Raw genomic sequence first — 22,931 nt, 5'->3', positions numbered from 1 at the left:
GAGAAATGTAATTAAGTGGAATCCAGTAATTCATTTTTTTAAAGACAGTCATTTGAGTACTAGATCACATCATCTGCTTCCTTTTAATCTCTAAGACAGCTAGCACAGAGCAAGAAAAGAACATGCTCTTAGCCTAGTCAGTATTTCCATAGTCTCTGAATACTAAATGGTAACTCGTCAAAATCTGCAGGAAGATAGAGGGAAATTAATGACACTGAGCAGAAGTGAAGTTATAATAATGAAGCTAACTGGGCATTTTGTCTGCCTTGGATTGGTTAGCATTAGACTTTCTATTGCAAAAATTCTTTTTTTGCAGTCTTATAGAATTTTTATTATTATTTGTGCAATATCCCTGGGGGACTTAACTAAGTGCTCCATGTACACTTGATAAATATAAAACAGTCTCTCTGTGGGGATTTTAGGTACCTTATGCCTCACAGAAACTCGATGTACAAGTGAAGTCAAGGAAAGGGAGGAGAAATGGAAGTGCAAAGAACTATATTCAGACTACATATTTCATGGTACTTCAACTCAAAGAAAGCGCTGAGAGTCCACCTGCTGTTACGGGCTGCTGGCTCATTGTGTAACCATAGAATTGCAGATAAAAGTATTGCTAGAGGTCATTTGGTCTGGCCTACTCTAAACATGACTAACTTTGAAGTTGGATCACAATGTTCATGCTCTTTTCCAGTCAAATTCTGAATATATCCAAGGACAGAGATTCCACAATCTCTCTGGGCAACCCATTGCAGTGTCTGACCACCCTCATAGTGACTTTTTGTCCTTTTATTCAATCAGAATGTCCCCTCATACAGTTATGTTTGTTAACAATTATCTCTGTGCCTTTGCAAAGTCTGATGCTATCCCCTCTGTAAAGGTCCATTTTGGAGCTGAGAACAGTAACTAGACAGTAACTAGATCATCTGTGGTGAACAGTGTGACTGTGGCCCAAAGAGTTTAAGAAACATGACTTACTCAGTAAGCACCTGCCCTGTCAATCCTTACTTTCTCTTGAATTTGGTATTTTATACGTTTTTGCTTGGATTTGCTTGACTGAAGATGCCTCTGCAATGTGCCTCTGTCCAAGGGACATAAAAACCAATGTCAATCACAGCCTTACCTTGTGAATAGACTTCTGGCTTGCAGGCCCCAGCAGTCATTGTGCCATTCCTTACATCAACATGGATAGCACATCTGTATTCCTACTGGGTATGGAAGTAAGCCACTGTAGATCACCTGGAGCTTCATTTGGTGCCTCTCAGCTTACATCATAGTTTTTCTGTTTCTCAGGGGCCAGCCGTAGGTTCTTTTATGATGCAAGTGGCTGTTACAGAAAGAAGCATCTCAGATAATGAAAGAAATCCCACTGCATATTGTTCTCATCCTAAACTAATTGTTCCAAATGTTTAAGAAGCAGCATTGCTTTTCACAAAAGTACTGTTTGCTGAAGAAAATCATTTGAGCTGAGTACTGACGAGCATATAGGCTGTTTTCTAATTGAAGCTGTGCTTTACATCTTCTTCTCTTAGAATTTTGGCACGTAGAGGAATAATAAAAATCTATTTCATTCTGTGGACAACAAATTACCAACGTACAATTTTATGTTGACTATGATAACAACAGTTTGCAGAACCTTCTTTTTTTTCCTTTCCTCCATTAGCAATCCAGTTTTGGGTTTAACTATGTTGTGAGGTAGTTTATTCAGGCTAGTGGTTATAAGAGACCTTAGGAATGCCCAAAAGATACCTCACAATAAAAATTTCTAGTCTGATATGTTAAATAGTTTTGAGCTATTTCTCCATAATAGTTAGCACATACTAATATGAAACTTGAGCATGATCTGATTTACAGATAATCCTTTACAGCAGCATCATAAAAATGTATGAGCATGTAAACTAAAAAGGAAAGGGAAAAGTGCATGTGTATCTTAATAGACTAAGTGCACAAAATATTGAAGTACATATTCAATTGTTTAAGGCAGAATAGTAATAAAAAATGCAGTACAGAGAAAAAAAGTGGAATTTATTTAGGCTAGAAATGACCTTTTAACTTTAACTGTAAACCAAAAATAAAGTCAGAAACATCTTTTCTAACACCAGGCATTTCAAGTTTCAGGCTTTCTAATAAAAAGCAAATAGATTTATTAGACTCTATAAAAGTCTGACCAAAGGTGTGAAATATGCATATACTTATAAATGCTCGAGTACATGTGTACTGTCAGGTAAGCACAGTCAAGTAAAATAAAAATTGAAAATAATGGAACAACTGAAACATTCTCTGCGCCTCAGAGAAAAGGACAAATTTAATTTACATACTTACTGATCTGGTCAGAAGAAAAAATTTTTATATTGACAGTTGGAAATGGAGCCTGAGAACTTCAAAGAAATGCCATCATTGGCCACTGAGTGTCTTGATCACTACTTCTGAAAACAAAAATGTGTGGACTGAGATTCATCTCTTTTAACTTTTAGCTATGCATATGAGTTTACTTATTCTTTCAGATGATGATGACAAAGAATAAGCTACCTTGAAATCTTTGGAGATGGTTTGATGATGCATTGAGTGATCTCTGATCAAAATTCCCAGCACAGTTTATCAAAGTGATATGAAAGTGACAGTCTATACAGTCACATATCATATGTCCCACTATTCCAACAGAATTCCCATTACAAACAAATAATCTGAGCCACAATATATATTTAACTCCTATTCGGGCTTTTTTCTCCATTCCTCTGTTTCAGCTTGAACCCCTATCCCTGCCCCACTTCTGCTAACGTTTTTGGAGCATAGCTGTCACCTTCATCTCTGTCTATAAGCACGCATTAGTAGCACTGCACAAATAATAAATCTTTATCACTAGTATTAGGGAACTTATTTTCTGTCTTATTTGAAAGGCTCCTGATGGCAGGGATTGACTTTCAGTTTTAAATTCACTGACCCTTTTTCTGCAGTAATGGCTCACTGATCCCAGTGGGTGTTCAGTGTGTTAAATGAGGTTAGAACTCTATCTACAGTGTTCATTTAAGGCTACGTTACAAGAAAACTTTCTTTCTAACTACCTTGACAGTTGTCTTCACTAAGGAGCCCTACTTCAGTTTCCCCGTCACTTTAATTTTAAAACTCTAATTAATATGAAACATATTTTTAAATTAAAAGTCAAAGGATACTTTATATCCAAAGCTTAGAACAAACACACTTAACAGAAAGTTGCATTTGTTGATCACTATGGAATAATCTTCCCAGTAAATTTCAACTCAAAATTGGTTTCTCATAGTTCTTACAGACATCTTCTGCATTTAAATCCTGAAAGTTCATATGCAAATTGTTTTTGAAGAAAGCAGGTTGTAATCAGTAGTTTTAGCTCTTTCCTACCTCCTGCTGATTTGAAAGAGTATTATGGGTCTAATCCTCCTCTTGCTAATTCAATAAGATCCAGCAGTACACGTATGAAGGCGCACATTGCCCTTGCATTAGCTTCAGACAGAAAATACTCTTTCTTCTTAAGCTGTTCTTGCCTTCCTCAAATACTGCACATAGAATCATAAGACTTAAGGCTTTAGGTTATTCTTTATAGAAGAAGGACAAAAAAAAAAAACAAAAAAAAAACCCAATTGTGTTAAACTCCTTGACTGCTACCTTGAGAACCTGACAGACTATGATATCAAAAATAGCATCCATGCTTGTGCAACAGAAGCAAGATAAGATGATAATCTGGGAATGCAAGACAAAGCTATTTTTAATGTGGTACTCACTGAAAAATGAAGATTTGGGGTTGTTGTTGTGTTGTTGTTTGTTTGTTTGTTTTGCTTTTCTTTATATGTTACCATTCAGCCTGTGGTGACAACTAACTCATAGCTCTCATGTGCAACATCTCATATGAGTAAGAAGAGCTGGATATAATGCAGCAGATGACCTCCCAAAAATCCAGCCTTTTTTTTTTTTTTTTTTTTTTTAGTAAAATAAAATAATATCAAAGTAATTGCATCTGACGTATCCAAATGATTTCTGAAAAGCACAAGAGTGTTTATTATACTGGTTGTTTTACATCACATTCTGATTTACTTTTCAAGGTATATATTGCATAGTTTTATTTGCTTACAAAGGCTTTTAGTCATGTGGATTTGCTTTTTTTTGTGTTTGTTTTCTTTTGAGGATTAAGTAAATCTGTTCAGTCTCTTAGCTAGAAGTTAAAGTGCATTAATTACTTGGATTGTCACACAGTATTTTTTGTTCTGAGCAAATATTTCCATGGGAAACTCTTCTCTTTTTGCCCTTCGTTCTTCATTCTCTCTGTGAGGCTTTCCTCGTGTCGGTGACAAAGATTTATATGAAAGCAGGATCCCAAAGGTTGTAGGCCATGGCCCTGTAAACTGAAATCTGAGGTTGAATGACTGGATAGCAGTTCTTATGAAGGAGATGATCAAAGATTATGAGACTGTTGAAGCACTTTTATTCTGGGAAGAGGACAAAGCAAAGTGTAGTAACATAAAATCAGAATGAAGTAATCTAATAATCAGAGCTGCTCAGCTCTCCTCTGATTATTGATACAGATGGGAATTGCTGATAATCCCCAAAGCAGCCCCATTCATTTGGTATTTTATTTTCTCTCTTGTGAGAGCTGACCTCCTTTGGGTTTTTCTCCATTCATTCCCACTCCTCCTGAGCAGGAACAGGCTGGTGACATACCTACATGACTACTCGTTGAGGACACAGTTTTGGCAGTATGATTTAAGGATGTTCTCTTTACTAAGGCAAATGCATTTAGTAGTTAATACAGATAAGCACATTAGAGAAAGGGAGGCCTGGATAGATTACTTGATCAGCTATTATCTGACATATAAGCTATAAGCTTGTGATTGAACAGTTTTGTGTAAAAAAAAAAAAAAAAAAAAAAAAAGAAAGGAAAACTCTTAATATTTACAATCAAATTTGCCCTAATCTGGCAGCAATTAAAAATATTTTACTGTCTCCTTATCTGTCTAATACTCAGAACTCTTTAGTACGAGCAACTCCTAACAGTAAAAGTTCACCAGCAGGGTGAGGGATTACCCAGAATTCATGAGAGGAAAAGCCAGTAAGTATGAAAGGAGTTCAGGTAATAAGACTGTGTGATTATGTAGTTTCAGATGCTTAAAATATTTTTACTGTATCTGTGGAAAATATTAATTCTGTTTTTGTAGTGCTATTACGAATAATGAGCATGGACCTGGATAAGAAGATGAGAATAGTTTTGTCCACTGCTGTGCATTTTACCCAGAGCAGTGGAGTAATCTCTGTGCCCTAGCTACATCCTTCCATTTTTCCCACCTGGCTCTAACCAATCTCTTACTCTAATAAAGCTGTAGAGGAAGGTAGGGTATGAAAAAGAAAGACATAGCAGAGAACCAAGGAAAACCTCTGCTGTGATACTGGATGGAGTGAAGCAGTGCAATTTTGAGAGGAGATCATGCTCTGAAAACACATAGGAGAAAATGGATTGGTCTCTTGTATAAAGTAAATTAATAGGCATTATACAAATTACCTCACTATGTAATGTACATATTCATCACAAGAAACAGCTTTAACATTCGCAACCATGTATCAGTGGGGTTCTCCTCTGCAATCAGATAGAGGTTATGAGCCAAATCACAAAAATCAGATACTTACAGCTGAGAGTGAATGCTCATAAAAGAATCCCTATGGCAGTAAGTGAAACTATTGTTACCAGAAAGAGGCCAGAAACTTGTCCTCATCAGAAGATATACCTCACTTGAAAAAAAATTGCTCTTGAAGAAAATTGAATGCTGCTTTTCAGACTACAGTGACCCATTGAGTTAAATCTCTGGGCTAAAAGCCAGTGTGAAGAGTCCTTTCAGAAACCTTCATCTCTGATAGGAGAAAAGAAGTCAGTTCTGGAGATATGCATGGGTAAAATGACATACTATCCACAGAAGTGACTCACAACCATGCCTGTATACCCTCTGTCTATCATACCACACAACAGCTCAAGGCCATTCAGTCATTTCTGCATCCATTACATGCATGTGCAACTCTATACAGATTGGAAAATCAGTGGGAAATCACCAGACAACCCCATCCAGTCCATGGAACAGTATCTCACAGAATCATAGAATCATAGAGTGGTTTAGGTTGAAAGGGACCTTAAGGATCACCGAGTTCCAATCTCCTGCTATAAGCAAGGATACCTCCTGCTAGACCAGGTTGCTCACAGCCCCATTCAGCCTGGCCTTGAATGCTTCCAGGGAGGAGGTATCCACAACCTCACTGGATAACCTGTTCCAGAATCTCACCACACTCACAGTACAGAATTTTATCCTACTATCTAGTCTCAATCTACCCTCTTCCAGTTTACAGCCATTTATCCTTGTGTTGTCACTACCTGCTCTTATAAAAAGTCCCTCCTAAGATCTCCTGTAGGCCCCTTCAGGTAATGGAAGGCCGCTATAAAGTCCCTCTGGAGCCTTCTCTTATCCAGACTGAAGAGCCCCATCTCTCTCTGTTTGTCCTCATAAGGGAGGTTTTCCAGCCCTCTGATCATTCTTGCGACCCTCCTCTCGACCCATTCCAACAGTTCAATGTCCTTCTTGTATTGGGGGCCCCAGAACTGGATGCAATACACAAGTGGGGGTCACATAAAAGCAGAGCAGAGGGGCAAAATCATCTCCCTCTTCCTGCTGGTCACACTTCTCTTGATGCAATCCAAGATACAGTTGGCCTTCTGGGCTGCAAGTGCAGTTCTCTGAGGTATGTCATAAGGACTGCTACACTGGCTCTCTCCTCTTTCAGATGCCGTCTCCATTCCATCCCCTAAGCTTTGCAGGTGTAATGTGGCCACAAAAATAAAAATAAAAAATAAAAAATAAAAATAAAAAAGTAGCTGTAATAAAGGAAATCAATGTTCAACACACTGCAAACAAGCCTAACAGCAGAAAAGGACAGAAGAGCTGCTATATAAAAGTCTCTAGAAAGAGATTTATACTCAGTGAGAAGCAGAACTAATTTAAAATGCGTAAAAAGGAGAGGGTTTGGCAGTCCTCATTAAATTGTGCCTGTTGTTATAGAGATAAAAGAAACACAGTTTGAACTAAAAGAAAAAGAAACTTAAAGTCCAAGGACAAAAAATTTCAGCGAGTGGAAAAGGCAAATTAAGTACAAGGGCTGTCAGATATTGGTGAGAACTTCTCATTGATTTTGACAAACAAAAAGATAAACACACTGAATATATGTGAACTTCAAGTGAAGACAGGTAGAAGCTGCTAGATTATCCTTTGATGTTGTAGTGGAATTTGAGGTCAAGCTGGAGAGAAGATCAGGAAATAATCTTTCAGCTATGGTCAGAGGGCTGATCAGGAGGAGCTTTATTTGCTTAGTTATTATTTACATCAAGGGGTCCAAACACAGCCTGCAAGGCTAAGATAAATGATCTGCAGTATATTACTTTTATAGCTTTTTCAATTAAAAAATGGGTTTCTAAACATTCACAGCAGTCAGAGGAAGCCAGTGTGTGGCTTAAAGTGCTCAGGAATCACCGGGGATAAGCAGAAGGAGCCCTTATTTGCAGCACAGAGATCATTACCGGAAAGGTAATTTTTTCAGTGCTTTCATACTGGTGTCCGATATACCACAGTGTTTCTCTGAGCATGACGCACGATCTTAGGAAGGAGAAAGAATTACAGTGGAGGCACAATATTAATAATTCCAAAAGTCTTGTGTCACAACCCCGAGCAGCATCTAATTATTAGGCATAATAATTTGCATGTAGACTGTGCCAAATAATGACGGGAGAATTAGACACCTAAATATGGAGCTTGCCCTCTGAGGAAGGTCAGTATAAACGAATTGGTGGGAAAAAAAGAAAAAAACAAGAAAAAACAGGTGTAGTGCTGTGGGACTGAATTTTTATTTGCTTGGAGAATGCAAATCCATGCTGTAAAGAGGGCTGTACTGACCAGGAATACACACTGACCTGTCGTCTTAAATGAAACAGGTCTGCCTTAAAAACCTGAAGAAGGGAGAGGATAGGGTAAGACTTGTCTTCTGAAACCCAAGAATAATACTGTGGGTGTTAACTAAATTTTAGCCTTGATGTGCAAACCACACTGGAGAGCTGGGATCAGAAACATTTTCTGTCATGAAGGATTTGACCAATCATGAAAGTTCCAGTCCCCAAAAGCTCTATCCAGTGTTGGCAGTTAAAGTATTTCTCTCTCCCATCACTTGCTAATAAATATTAATTCAGTTGAAAGATTTGCAAGACTTCTTGTAGCTGTAGTTTGTCTGATAAGTTTAAACAGTATCAAATCCAGGGCTTGACTTTCTGAATATTTTGATCTTTTATGAACACAGCCTGCATAGGAAGTGACTGAGAAAAATCCTTCACCAGCATTCTCTATATCTTGATTTCTTGAGCATGGAGCAACAACAGTCATATCTCTCCGGGCAAAAAGTCTCACATGACTTTCACAATTCCTAACTTTTAGCATTGTCCATCTGGCATATTATTCACAAAGCCCAAGATATGTTTTAATTAACACTGAAACTTGGAGAGTTTGCATCTTAAAGCATTATGGAAAGGATGTCTGACAGGTCGGAAACTCCATTTCTGAAGGATCCACAAGAAAATTCAAGGGTTAACAGTGATCTCTAAAATAAGTGAATTTTGAAAAGGCTTTAGCAGAATGTTTTTAATCAGTCATTATGCTTGAATGAGTAAGAGGACTGGCAGTGAGATACAGAACCTTTAAGTTACGAGACACAAGTTCAAAGGAGAATGTTAGTGGTGACAGGAAGTCACTGTCACGTCTTTGCAGTTTGCTAATGTTTAGAGATTCATGGTAACCTGAGTCCAGTTACACAGTAGGTCACATTACAAAATGCATTATCAAAAGTGGCAGATGTGGGCATACCCATTTCTACTCTACATAACTTGCACTAACTTTCCATATGAAAAGTTATAAAGTTGTCCATTAAAATTCACTTCAAGACTCAAAGCCACAGGTGGTGAAGTGCTCCTTGACAAAGTCAATACCACACAATCTGACAAAGAGAGGATTTTAGTCTCCTAACTATTGATTCAATTCTTTTCATGTGTACTAAATGCAATTTTCACTATATAAATCACATAAACTCTGCAGTGCCAAGCCTTTTCAACTTGCCATGGTAGCGCATGGCAGCTGGGAGGGTGAGGGTTAAGCTGTTCATGTAGTGAGTAGCTCACACAGGCTTTCTGGTTTCTTTGCAAGGAGATATAACTATGCTCAGCTGAAATGAATTACTCTGTGAGGAAACTTTAAGAGGATTGAAAGCTATAGCACTTCCTCCTTCTCTCAAGGTTTGGGGGAGGGGGTGGTGATTTAGTGCTGATGGAAAGCTGAGTTGTGAAGAGCCTTGAGTGAACTCAGAAAGGATTTTTGTTTTTCTAGATCTGAAGTATGTGAATTGTTTCATTTTTCCTGGAGAACATCCCTGAAAAATGGAGAAGAATGAAAAAGGCAATTAGACCAAGGGGGAAAAAATAGCAAATATTCTGTTGTAGCTGGTAACTTCCATTGATGTATTTTCTAAATAGTAAGGCATGAGGTTGTCATGAAAGAGAAAAGAGCTGAATTTCAGAAGCAAAATAACAGTAGAAGCTTTCAGGAAAAATTGTTCTCTTGACTATAAGCTCAAAAATGACAGTAGGATTCTTGGACTGTGATTAATCTTCTTATGCACAGATGAAATACATTTTTACTACCTTAAAGGAAAAGTTTAAGTTTAGCCTTATCAGAGTATTATATTTCTGTGTGTTTGTGAATGTGTGTATAAAAATGTATGGGAGTAGTTCTTACTCTTTCTTTAACAGATGTAGTGTTAGAATTAAAGAGCTATTAGCTACAGCATCTGCTCTTTGCCTGGGAACCCTAAAGACTTAGGTCAATAGCAGTGCTGCATGGACAAACTGTTTTGTGTTTTTCAGCTTGTTTGAAGGATTGTAAAGATAATAGTGGCCCAGTGGTAGTTGCATTGATCAGTGCTGAAGATGGTACAAAAGACTTTTGAAATGAGGTGACTATCTTTGAGGTAAAACAGTAGCAAAGAAAAAGGAAGATTCTGATTACTTTTAAAGAGGAGAAAGTATTTCTGTTTATTGCTTTAAGAAAAATTTTGAAATATTTTGACTTTCAGTATTTTTAATGTATTAAACTCCAGCTAATGGGACTAAATGCATGAAAGTTATACTAGCATATTATGGCTTTTGTTGTTGTTTTGTGTTTGTTGTTTTGTTTTTTAAGTTACAAGGCAATGCAAAAGTGTGTCAACAAAAGCCTGTGCTGAGGACAGGGCACTGTTAGTAGTTCACTGAAAAAAACAGCAGGATACGAAATACCAGGTTTGGTGGAGACCATCCCTCAATCTTGGTGTATTCATTTGAGTGCTGGACAGACCAGCCACAGCAGTGGCTGAGCTCATCATTTCTTCCCTCAGATTCACTTGAGCAGGGGAGCAGCTGGGTTTGATTGCTAAGTGAAATCAGCTCACTGATCCCTCTGTTGTGCCCAGTTGCTGTCACAGAAAAAATAAAAAAGAGAGCTGTCCTTGCAGACTTCCACAGTGCATTTCTAGTGTTAATGTGATTTATGCTTGGCACGCTGATGGCTAATATATACTCAGGAGAAACTTGGGGATAGATTGGAAGATTAATGCTTTGTTTGGACCTTGCCTCTGTTTAACACAAATATTGCATCTGAAAGAAAATCTGTAGGATAAATTAATTACATAACATTTTCAGCACTATTTCTGAGATGAAAAAAGAACACTGCACCCCTGCTGTACCTGATCACACCACTAATAGGAAAGTTCTTTCTCACCTCCAGTAAGGCAAGGCTGCATATCAAAACACACCCTTGGGCACCAGAAATGTTCCATTTGAATATGAGCCTAAAGCTGTGTTTCATGGCACAATCCTAATTTTAGTAACTATGCTGAAAAATGCTGCTAAACAGAAGACTTGAATGTGCTGTTTTCTAAGTTTTCTGAAGTGTCTGAGGGAACAAAGACCCTACATAAACCACGATGAGGGAAGATGTGCAGTAGCTGCCTTTAGAATCATTTCCGAGGGAGGATGCTTTAAGTCATAGCCTGTCCTGCTGGGAATTAATGGAGCCTACAACAGGGCTACTTTTACAGACAAGTTGGTGCAGTCAGTGAATCCTCAGTCACTCTGGTTTACTACTACTTGTAATGTGGGTTCTTTATTTGGTCTTTACAATGTGCTATGGCCAGAGCCTCACTTGAAGGCACTGCCTATCATTCATTCCTAACCTTTAATGCAAAGAGTGGCTAGAGGTATTAGTAGTTTTAGAGGTGGAAAGTTTTATGTTCTGATGTTAATGGCTTGAGTAGGGATTTCTGGAAACTCTAATCCATTGTATTCGTACCAGTTTATTGAAGATGCTGATTACTCAGTGTTGTTCATCCTGGTTTCTGTTTTTCTATGGCATGTAAAACAAACCTGCCTCTTAACTTTGTATTCCTTTTTAGTTCTGTTCTCCTAAAAAAAAAAAAAAAAAAAAAAAAAGAAAAAAAATGGTTTTTTTGGAAAAGTGAATTCACTGGACAAATATATATTTATTTTACCCTAAGTGTTCATACAAATATAGGAGTACCTTTCTTTTTCTGAGTAGCAGGGGGTTGTCATTACAATGGTTATTTTGTAAGGATTTTATATCATGACAGGCATCAAAACTCTCATGCTGTGCCAACAGCCCAGCTGCTCTGTTTTCTGTCAGTGATAGACATCTAGGATGTAAAACTATTACCAGCCCCACCAATATTAAGCTTTGGACAGATAAATAACAGGAATAAGAAATCACATATTAATATTGTGAAAAATAATGAATTATTGTCCAAGCTGGCACCTGAAAAATAAGCTATTCTGACGTTGCTCATACCTCTTTTTTGAGAACTGCAGTTCTGGTCTTGTTTTCTTGTAAATAATATAGCAGAATTTAAAATATATATATATAGAAAAGAGGAAAAGTTATAGCGAAATATCGGTATAAGTATATATAGGAAAAGGTATATAGCAAAATATGGAGTAGATTCTGCATAAGCAGAGTAGGACTTGCCTGTCTGGAAAAGACTTAAGGAAAAGATGTGTGAAATCACAAGTACCAGGAGCAGGGTGACCGGAGATCGCACAGCAGCTGCTTTGTTGTCAAGGACCCGCCTGGGGACATCATATGGAGCTAGGAATTGCCATCAGAAGAGTCAAAAACAGACCAAGGGCAGCTGACCGAGGAACTGCCTGAATGCTAAAAATCTGCATGGATTCAAGGGGACAAAAACGTTATGTTGAAATGCATTAAGAACAACTAACTACAATGAATTTCAAATAGCACAAAAAACACCAGAGATGTAAATGTCTGGAGGCTGGAAGAGCATTCAGGGATATTATCGTGTATTTACTGTATTTTTTTCGTATATGTTTGTTTGCTTAGGGTTAAGAGACTGATTGCTAGTCTAGGTGAAGCTTTGATCTGCTCTGCTACTGGTGGTTTCTTGTTCATCTCTGAACTTTGAAAGAATTGGCTAATCCTACCTGACTAAATAAGTATTGTGCCATAGAGTCTTAGGAACAAAAACCTTGGAATATTTAGTTTTAAGGAAGCAAGTAAGTTGGAATTATGGTAGTGAAGATTGTCATTCAGATTTTTTTTACTACTTTGTTTTGCTACCATTGGCAAAAAAAAAAATAAAAGAATACATTAAATCCCAGAAAATGTAAAGCAACTGATTGATAGAAGAAAAATATCATCTTACTTTATTATTTTTACCATCATCAGACCATCTGATGAATATTATTCCCAGTTCCTCTGTCAGCTATGCTAAGCATGAATAATTATCCCACAAAGCATTTCTTTGCTGCTTATTGCCGTGGGATCATAAAGACTTGAAATTCTGAAGGAATACAACAAAGTCATAAATGAAATCTGTGTTAATTGGAGATATTATTCTTAGATGATTTTCGGAAATGAAGACTTCTTTTACATACCTCTTCCTCTCTGCTATGCTTTCTTAACTAAATAAAAACAAAGAGTTTTGTCTTATTCTTCCAGATCAAGCTCTGGATCATTTCATATTCACATGCAGTGGTGTTTCGAAAATACTATTCACTTCTAAGCTGCAGTTTAGATACGTTTCAGATTGCAAATGAACAAGTTGATTCCTTAAGGCAACAGAGCTGAAATCTTTATTTAGATATTCCATTCAAGCTTATTACCAGTAACATTTTAAATTATCTGTTGTTGCATATAATGTTGAAATAAATGACTAATCTGAGTCAACTTGCCAGCATTTAGTCACCAAGCAGCTTGGAAGCTGCAGGGAATGGCTTCAAAACAATTTTCAGTACCTCCTTAGACAAGGACACCGTTTTGCAGTTGTGGGATATAATTTGACACCTCTATATTCTTTTCTGCTGCACTTCTTTCCCTATTCTCAAAATTGGGTTGCTTCTGTTCTTGACTGATTGTCTGTTTCCCAACAGTCTCAGTGTTAAAATGCGTGACTTATATTTTCTCCCTATCAAAGCCTATCTGCATAGTCTTGTCTGTGAAGCAAGTTGAGATCTGTTTGTTTGCATTCTTAGGGAAAGTGGAGGGAAAAATAAAATTCACCAATAAAAAGTCCTGCATCTGAGTAGAATGTCTATTCAGGTGTTCAGCTGTAACAGACATATTGGAAGTCAGCTGAGCTGTAGCCCTCTGTAGCCCTAGTAATGTAAATAACCACCATACATCATTAAGCAGAGACTGCATTTCTATGGTGCTTTGCAGCTGCTCAGGAGCAGGTAGAATGTTAGCTTTCCCCACGGAGTGAGGGAGACGTGACAAAAAGGAAAAACAAAGACATTTTTGTCTTCTCATATTTAATATTTTATAGTAAAGGAAAACAGAAGGATATTAGTCATCTGGATCTCAACTACAAGAAGATGAGAATGTTTCTATGGACAGGTCTTTTAACTTTCCCATGCAAAAGTTCCTTTTTTTTTTTTTTAATGACCTCTAAATACTAACTCGCACCTCAGCAAATCTGCTTAAGCTTCTTGGATGGAAGCCCTAGTGCAGATGCAAAACAATCCCTGTATTTCATTGGAAACCTTATATTTCAGAACCACAAAATCATCCCGGTGCAGGGGCAGTAGTGTGTCACCATCCAGAGGGACTCTGCTCCTGCAGTCTGGAAAGCCCAGGAGCACGGCTGCTCTTGAGAAGCAGATGTGCTCTTCATCATTCATGAATGATCATTCTGGCTGGTGCTTGCAACAGCATTCTAGACCCCAGAGGGGACCAAGTCCATCAGTATGGAGCAGAAGAGTGGGCTGTTGCAACAGAGGGCCCTTCACAGCAGTAAAAGCAGCCAGGAAGATTATTTGTAATTCCATTCAGAATCTCCCCAGGTTGGAATAAAATTTGGAATAATGTGTGTAATGTTTCACCTCTCATACCTAACAGCAATATTTTGTATTATTAGAAATTACTTTTCCAAAATCATTAGGCTATTTTAAGACCTAGGTAAGGCTGCAAATTCATCATGATTATTGTTAGTGTCAGATAGGCTGGAAGTTAGTTTTCTTTCTTTCTCCCCTGTGCTGGAGCTTATGTGCATGCCTGATGGGGTGGCTGGCTGCCTAAATGCAAGGGCCAATGAGCAGCTGTGTGATCTTGGTGGCGAGTCCTTCAGAGCGGCCTCTGGGGCTCTGCCTGAGGCTGCTGGAGAGGAGGGAAGTGCCATCAGCTGGGATGGGAAGCCAGAAGGCAGGTACACAATCCCACGGAGGTGAGTGGCCAACAACCCTGCCAGGAAACTGGAAGGGGAGAGAATATGCTTTGTCCTGGGAATGTGGGGACAGCGGGGTGAAACTAACAGGGCTGAAGGAAAAAGCTTGGATTGCCAGCATTGCATTAATCACTCCCAGTGCCAAAAGCTGGAGCTCTACCTGCATGACATACCAAATCCCCTGGGAAACATGGCTGTCAGCCACACAGGTGGAAAAATATGCAGCTCTGGCTTCTAATTAGATGGTTTCGTTTCCATGGCTCTTCTACTGCTTTCATTGTTCTTTGACCATACTTTTCCTTGCTTTTAAAATAAATATTGCCAGATAAATTTAATGACTTTTTGTTGGTGTTTTCTTTCTTTTCTTTACAACCCCATTATTCTGTGATATGTTTTACATGCTTGGAAATGTTACCAGCTTTCCCTCTTTAGCAAATCAGATGGGAGCAGGCAACGGACCTCAATCAACGTAATGTTTGTAAAAGAATGTAAATGAATTCGAAAGAGGTGGGAGAGGGCAGAAGTATTTGCAACATGCATTAAAAATAGTTTTAGGGATTTGCATTTAATTTTAATGGTGTTTATGCCCCCTAGCGCCAGAAAGCGCTATTGCACCTCGCTGTTCTGAATATTGCCAAGTTTATTTTTCACGTCAGCCTAAATTATTTGATCTTTGTAAAGGTGCACATCCTGGATTTATTTCTGCTATATATCTCCTGCAATCTGAGACTTTCTCTGCTGACATCACTGGAGGTTTGGGGATTTTCTGCTTATGGTAAATGATCGCAAATTTGCATTTCTAATCTCTCGAGTGCATATAAAATAATCGCTACATAGAAAGAAAAATATTCTTTTGATTATTATTTTACCCTCCAGAATACACTTAATTTTCATTTGAAAAAAAAGAATTACTCCTGAGTTCATACAAACAGACATCTAAAAATCAGCACTGTCAATCTCATTCACAAAGGTTGATAAAGGAAAGACCTTCTCTGCTCAGGGAAAAATGGCTGAAAGGTGCAACTTGTTTCAAATAATGACAGGTGACAGATCTTCTGTCCTAGATCGAACAAGAAGAAAAAAAAGCATGCATCATTAGACTCAGTAATAAGGCAAATATCTGAAGATGACAGAAATACTGATTCAGATTTCTTGAATTCTCAGTATGCAACATGAGGTGTATTAAGCTCAACAGTTACAAAAGCAGTATCGCTTTGGCAGGTGGCTGTCTGTGGGTTAGCTCTGATGTTGTAATACTTTTGGGTACAGAATGGGCAGTTGTAATATTCTAAATACATCTGTTTTTCCCAAGCTCCCACAAAGCTCACCTTTCTGTGTGTGGTTCAGTCTGCATTTCAAGCCTCCACATCTGCCATGCAAAGCTGTAAGAAATCATGCCCCTGTTGCTCAGGTTAATACTCTGAAAAATCCAGTGTTTGTTTTCAAGATTTGCTGTGTCCACTTGCAATATGGCATCAAATATGCAGACATGTTCTATTGCCTGTTAAATGCAAACAGCTGAGAAAAACATATGTTCCTTTAAATCCATCCATTTAGTCTGTCCCTTAGTGACCAGAGAGCCACGGACTGAAGCAATAGCACATGTCTGACCTGTCTGGACTATGTCCAGTAAAACCAATGCATTTGTTTGATCACGTCATTTCTGAGTTGTGATTTGATAAAACTTGACTGACATATCTAGTTTGTCACATCCTTTTCACTTCCTTTTTTTGGGTAATGTTGAACGCCTCTGATGGATAACACGGATAAACACGGCATCTCTTTTTCCTCACTTCATCCAGGGCTTACAATGTTGTGATGACACTTTTGATGTTGCAAAATTAGATTGTCAGTAGAAATCATAAATGCCCAAAGACCAACATGGGCTTTGGCCACAATGAGACATATATGGAACAGACTATATATAAAAGCTATGAAAAGGTAGATTGAAAGTAGGAAGAAAAACAACACAAAACCGCACTTACGGAATATGTTTGCAGTAATAGTCTGAATAGCAGGGAGACAAGGAAAGTAGTTCTACATAAAACCCTGAGATAATTCCATTTTGGGAAGCTTCTCTCTGAAAAGTTCCTAGGAAAAGTCAATGTTTGTTGTGTTTTCATCACTGAAGAGATCAGATTTGTGGCAGAAATAAATATTTGTCTTGCAGATCAAGTGTTATTTCTCCCACTTTAAAATACAAAAACCACAAAGCTACAACTAAAAATTGAGTTATTTTTAGTGTAGATTTTTCCAAGGGAAGTTACAGATAGGGTGGAGGAGAAATTTTCCCTTAGTTTTCTGCCATCCACATGCACTGATGATACTCACTGATATATGAAGTACAACTAAAGGTAATATTTAACCAGCAGGAGGAATATCAATAATAATTTTAGTCCTGCCAATGATAGACTAAAATCTGTGTCACTGTCCCAAAGGAGAGCAAGGCTAGACGGGGCAGTAAAATCTCCTTTGGTGAGTGAACATATTTCTCATGCAGTACAGGTATCTTGGTGTCTTGGTGGTCATATTTTCTGAATGTAATCTTATTTAAACCTCCCAAAAACTGTTTATCAACAGGTGAACAACTAATTCTGTTAGGGTTATTAAAGATGTGAAAAGTATTATTAGCACTAAACAGTGGAAAACAGCATTACTTCTGGAAAATGTCACTGTCGTACAATTCACTCAAGCTGAAAAAGAAATAAAAGCAAGTTATTTCAAAATAGGTGATATATCCATCTACCTGTCATCTTGCACAGAAATGATGAAAAAACATTGCAAAATACCTTCATATATCAAACAACGTTATTTGTTTGTTTGTTTGTTTAGTTCCATAACACTGAAATGCCATGAAAAGCTGTCTCCCTATATCCCTAGGTAGGTCACATATGAACACTGAAATTTTGGAGATGTATATGCTATAATTCCTGTCACCATGCCTAAAACATCAGTTTGTGGATAATTCACATAATTATGGTGCCATGTATTCAGCAGGGTGATACATCCCTGAGCAACTTCAAACCAAATTAGAGCTAGAAATGCCTTCAGTCCACAGCAGCTATTGGTGGTAATGTAGGCTTATGACGGTTCAGCACTTCCACGTTTCAAGTGATAATTTTAGTTATCTAAATATAGACTTAGTAATCTAGTTTGATAGGTCTGTCATAATAGTACTAGATGTGTATAAATTTTGTATTTCAAATTCTGATAGCATCAAGTGTGTGTAAATTTATCCTGCCTTCTAAATAGCTTTCTGTTGATACACTTTAATTCAATTTCCAAAAATACTTGGGTCATCTCCTAAAGGAAGAAGCAAAACACCAGCAGTTCCTGTAAGCCAATAATTTTTACCACTGGTCTGATCCTTGGCCTTCCCTTCTAAGCAAACTTCAGGCCACCCATCACACCCAGGTGCTCACAGGGCAGTATGGGGGTGCTGGGCAGACCCTCCCACCCTGCACCAGCAGCATCCCTGTGTTTCCACTCATTCACCACTGCTGAGTGCACTAGTCAGGTGTCCAGGACCCTGTTCAGCAAAGGGACCTCAAAAAGCTGATTATCCACCCACAGGCCCAACAGTTGCATATGTGTCACCTCTGAGAACGGCTGGTTAGCTTAGGAAGACAAGCACCAAAAATACCTTTGTTCTAAGCTGCAAATGTTAATAGCTCAGAAAAGCTCTCTTTCCAGTGTTCTTTATTTTATACATCCTGTAATTGAGACAACCTGTATTATTAACTTAGAAGATGGTTTCTATTACCTGATGTCATTTTATCCACTCCTGCATGTCACAAAATCAGCAATTACCAACACAGAAATTCTGAGGTGACTATTTTATTAGTACAAATAATAATATACAATTTTTCCTGTGAATGTTTTACACCTCGGCATGCCTTATAAAGCAGCTAAACATCTATTTTACACAACATAGTCATGGTCAATAAACTAAGACATGGCCATCTATATTATGTCTGCCTGGATGAACCTTATTTGAATCTTTGAGTTAAATACCTTCGTCTTATCTTAGAAAATTCAAGTCATTCATCTTCCCCCACAAGGTGATATATGATCTCCTTCACACACAAGCTGAGCTCTTGTTGCTAGAAAGTGCTCTCTAACCATGGTTAGACAGCCCCTCTTCTCATGATTATGGGCACAATTTGGACCGTGTAATTTGAAGACTCCACCCTAACTTCTCCTGCTTCTCCAGCTTCCTTCTGAACTGCTTCTGTTTTCCAGATACCACTCTCCAAATATTGTTCCTCCTGCAGTTTTATTTCTTACCTTTTTTCTTGTTGTAAACTCCACAGTAGAAAACGTTCTGTGTCACTTCACACAAGGACATGCTACAGTCTATGTTTACTAATAGTTTAAAACTCAGTTGAAACAGAATGGTACTTGCAGGTAATGTATCTCTTTATTAAACTCTGTAGTCTGTATTTACATCCTTGTCCTATAGAATATGGCAGTCTACAAAGTGCAAATAGCTGATTTCTCTTAATAAGCTGGCACTGGAATCTCTCTACATACTTCTTAGCAACACTATAAGAAATATTATACACTTGCTGGAAAAAACAATATCCAGCATCATAAAGAAATGTGGTAAATTCCAGTCGTAGTAGTTCTGAATACTGCCAGGATTTGCAGTTCAAATTTCTTTAGTTGTTTGCACTTGTGGCTCGAGTTTCTGGGGTTTGCTTTTGGCTACGTGGAAAAATATTTAAACTATAGGAGGGACCTGTGGAGGTCAGATATTCTAGCCTCTCACTCAGAGAAGTCCTATCAACAACAAAAGATTAGGTCAGACGTCTTTCTGTTCAGCCAAGTCTTGAAAATCTCCAAGGATAGAACGTTCATGATCTCCCAGGCTCCCTGTTCCAAAATACACTGCTTTCCTAAAGGAAAGCTCTATACCAGCTTAGTGAGAATATAGATTATTCAGCTTGACATCTAACTTACCAAGTGATCTCCCTTGGATCTCACCAATGGAAAGCAGTGAGTTCTTCAATCAAACAAACAGAGGAAGGACTTAGACCCTAAGAATTTTTTCCAGAGGCAGGTCTGTCTTCATCACAATAGAGTCAGTTGGGAAGACTTGAGCAGCTTCCACCTTAGGAAGCCCAGCACTAGGCTTGCTATATAACAAATGTGTAAAATGTGTAAAATATGATATCCATCAAGTGTTATATGAAAGAGAAGAAAAATCTACTGTGCAATTAATTTATCTTGAAATTTGGTACTTAGAAAAGATTTTGTCTTTGCTAAGGGTTTTATTTTCTTCAACCCAGGTATGGTGACATGGTGCCGAAGACAATAGCTGGCAAGATTTTTGGTTCAATATGCTCATTGAGTGGGGTCTTAGTGATTGCTCTGCCAGTTCCTGTCATTGTCTCCAACTTCAGCCGTATCTACCACCAGAACCAGCGAGCAGACAAGCGCAGGGCACAGAAGGTGAGATCCTCAATTTTTCCCCTTTTGATACTGACAGTAGCATAAAGGTAAATTTTTATGTGTCTCAAAAGCGAGTATGATTTATTACAAATATGACTGCTATATATACATTACGTGCCAAGCCAGAGTTCCAGATGCAAATGCTGTGTTAATTTTAATTTAAATAAAAATGGTTTGTTTATCTTTTTTTGTCAAAATGTACAGATGTAATTACAGATGTAATTCATCCTAATTGTTAGACCAGATCTACTGTTTTTAGGCAATAACTGTAGTACTGCCTACTGAAAGCATTACTTTTCAGCAAGACTTTCTTTCCTCAAGAGTGCTCTGAGAAGAAACACAAAAAGAAACACACACACACACAAAAAAAAAACCACCTAAAACCTAAACATTACTTCTAATGTCTATCTTAACAGCCAGTTTCACTAATCCACTTCTTTAATTCCCAGGTTAACTCTCTGGGGAGTGACTATTGGGAACTTGTCTCCTTGGCACTACTTTGCTTAAAAGGCTTCAGAAAAAGCTGAATCGGGAAAAGACAAAAACAAAAGATTGTGTTGTTTTTTTTCAGCTTCCTTAGTGACTGATATCACTAAAATATCAACTAGTTCTATGACAAGACATATTTTCCTCACTGACCTACATGCACAAGTCAAGAATCAGGAAGACCTATTTGCCAGGAAAGATGCAGCCATGACAGAGCAGCACCACTGTTTCCATTCCACATCAGAAATGCCAGTCCCAATTCACTTTACTCAGCCTTCTGATGAGAAATGTCTTATACGGCCTCTCTTGACACCTGAAGCCCTGATAAGGGACTGCAGCTGATCTGCTGTTTACTCTATGGAAAAGGTTCATCAGCCAGTGGTCGCACAGGTTCTGAGCAGTCCAGTGAGAATAGGATCCCTGCCCACAGAGGTGTACAGGATGGTCATGGCTGTGAAATTCACATGTTGACCAAGGGAACAGAGGCTGAATCTGCTTCATATAGACAACAGCAATTAGAGACTATAAAATGAATAACAAAAATTTGTTATTCCTGGTCAACTTTTTGACTGATGACTCCATAGAAAGGAAGTGAAATAAGCAAACGGTGATATAATTCTTGGAAAATCTTAGAATCATGAGAAACTGAGGTACACTGCCAAGAAAGTCAGTCATAGGCTTGGGATAAAGATGTTATATCCTTTAAATAGCCATGTCTTGAAAGACTTGGGAAAATGGCTACCAGAGAGAACAGTGGTATCCCAGAGACACTTAGAAACCTGATTTCAAACACAGGCTGTATTAGTGCTCCAAGTATCATATCTCCCCTATCTACTAATTACACACATCCTTTTGCATCTTGTTTTGTCCTGTGTCCCAGCTGTATACTCCCTTCTCCCACAACCAGAAAATGTAGAGTACATAACTTTTAAACTACACTGCTTTTGTAGAGAATTTTTCATTTATATAACGTAAATGCGGTAAAGAGTGAAAGAACTGTATGTACCAGCAGAACACAGTGCTTCATTACTATGCCTCAGAGCATTGTGCCAGTCATGGATAACAGATCTGCTTGATCCCAGCAATCAATGTGCCTGTTCTGAGCTTTCATGACTGCACAGACAACCAACTTCAGATACACACAGCCTCCTACTGTATAATGTTGAATAAATTTTTCTATATCTGATTTGCACTTTACAGTGAAAAAGAGATGGAAATTGGAAAATACCTTACAAAAATTAGATCAGCAGACTGGTGGATATTCCCTACAGTCTCTTCTTGAATAGAAACTGTTTAATAACCGACTTTCTCTCCTTGAAAAACAGTGAGCTTATTGTATGTCACAAACAGGAACGTGAAGTGATGAATGGCAATTCTGCAAAATCTCGTTTCCTCCAGTCCTCAGAACAATGCCAAGAGTAAGGATCACAGATTTACTCTGACCAGGTTTATATCCTTCTTGCTTTAGAATTAAAAAAAAATAATAAAAATGGCTTTAAGGTCTGGTTAATGTAGCACTGGGTATGTTTCACTCATTTATTCTATTGCAAAACTTATCTTCCCTCTCATTTTAAAATGACTGAGAGGATATGAACCGAGTATTGCTCTGAGGGACTGAAGGAAAAGTCAGCAGAAAGAACTTACTGAATACTGCACAGCCTGTATTTATCAATATTTACCTATGAAGTATAGACTTGAATTTCACAGGCGAGCTCTAATACCTTCGTATAAGGTGTTCAGGCCACCATGTTGGCTGCAAGCCATGGTCATACCACAGCATGAGGCACTGAGGTGATGGCCCTGCCCAGCCTGTCTTCCCTTACAAAGCCCCCTCCCATTTTGCCTCCCTCATTTGGCTGTTGGCTGCAGCTCAGCAGAATGTCCTGGCAGCAGAGGTGCCTGGTCTAGCAGGTAGAGATGAGCAACGACATTAGTAAGAGAGTACCACCACCAGCAGCACTGTGACATAAACAAGCCTTTATTTTGAATTGAGAAAGATCCAGTGCCTTATATCTGTGCAGAATCCCTACCATCTAATATTCCCTGACAACGTAGTGCCATTCAAGGAACTTGAAATGACTCCCTTTAAAGGTGGCTATTATCATGGGAAAGAGATCACAAAAACTACCAGTTGCACAAAGCTTAGCACCCAATGTTACATTAGCGCC

The 22,931-nt window shown here is 38.2% G+C and overlaps 1 protein-coding gene across 3 annotated transcripts in view; it reads left to right on the top strand.

Annotated features, from left to right (window-relative positions):
* KCND2 (potassium voltage-gated channel subfamily D member 2) overlaps positions 1–22,931 on the top strand; it is a 255,112-nt gene that overhangs the window by 217,683 nt on the left and 14,498 nt on the right. For all 3 annotated transcript variants that reach the window (XM_015853454.2, XM_015853444.1, XM_032442896.1), the window contains one exon: positions 20,115–20,277. In XM_015853454.2, the coding sequence (XP_015708940.1) occupies positions 20,115–20,277 (163 nt within the window). The remainder of the gene's footprint in view (positions 1–20,114; positions 20,278–22,931) is intronic.

This window comes from Coturnix japonica, chromosome 1, assembly GCF_001577835.2.
Source record: "Coturnix japonica isolate 7356 chromosome 1, Coturnix japonica 2.1, whole genome shotgun sequence".
NCBI classification, from domain to species: Eukaryota; Metazoa; Chordata; class Aves; order Galliformes; family Phasianidae; genus Coturnix; species Coturnix japonica.
This window is presented reverse-complemented; position numbering and strand designations above follow the sequence as displayed.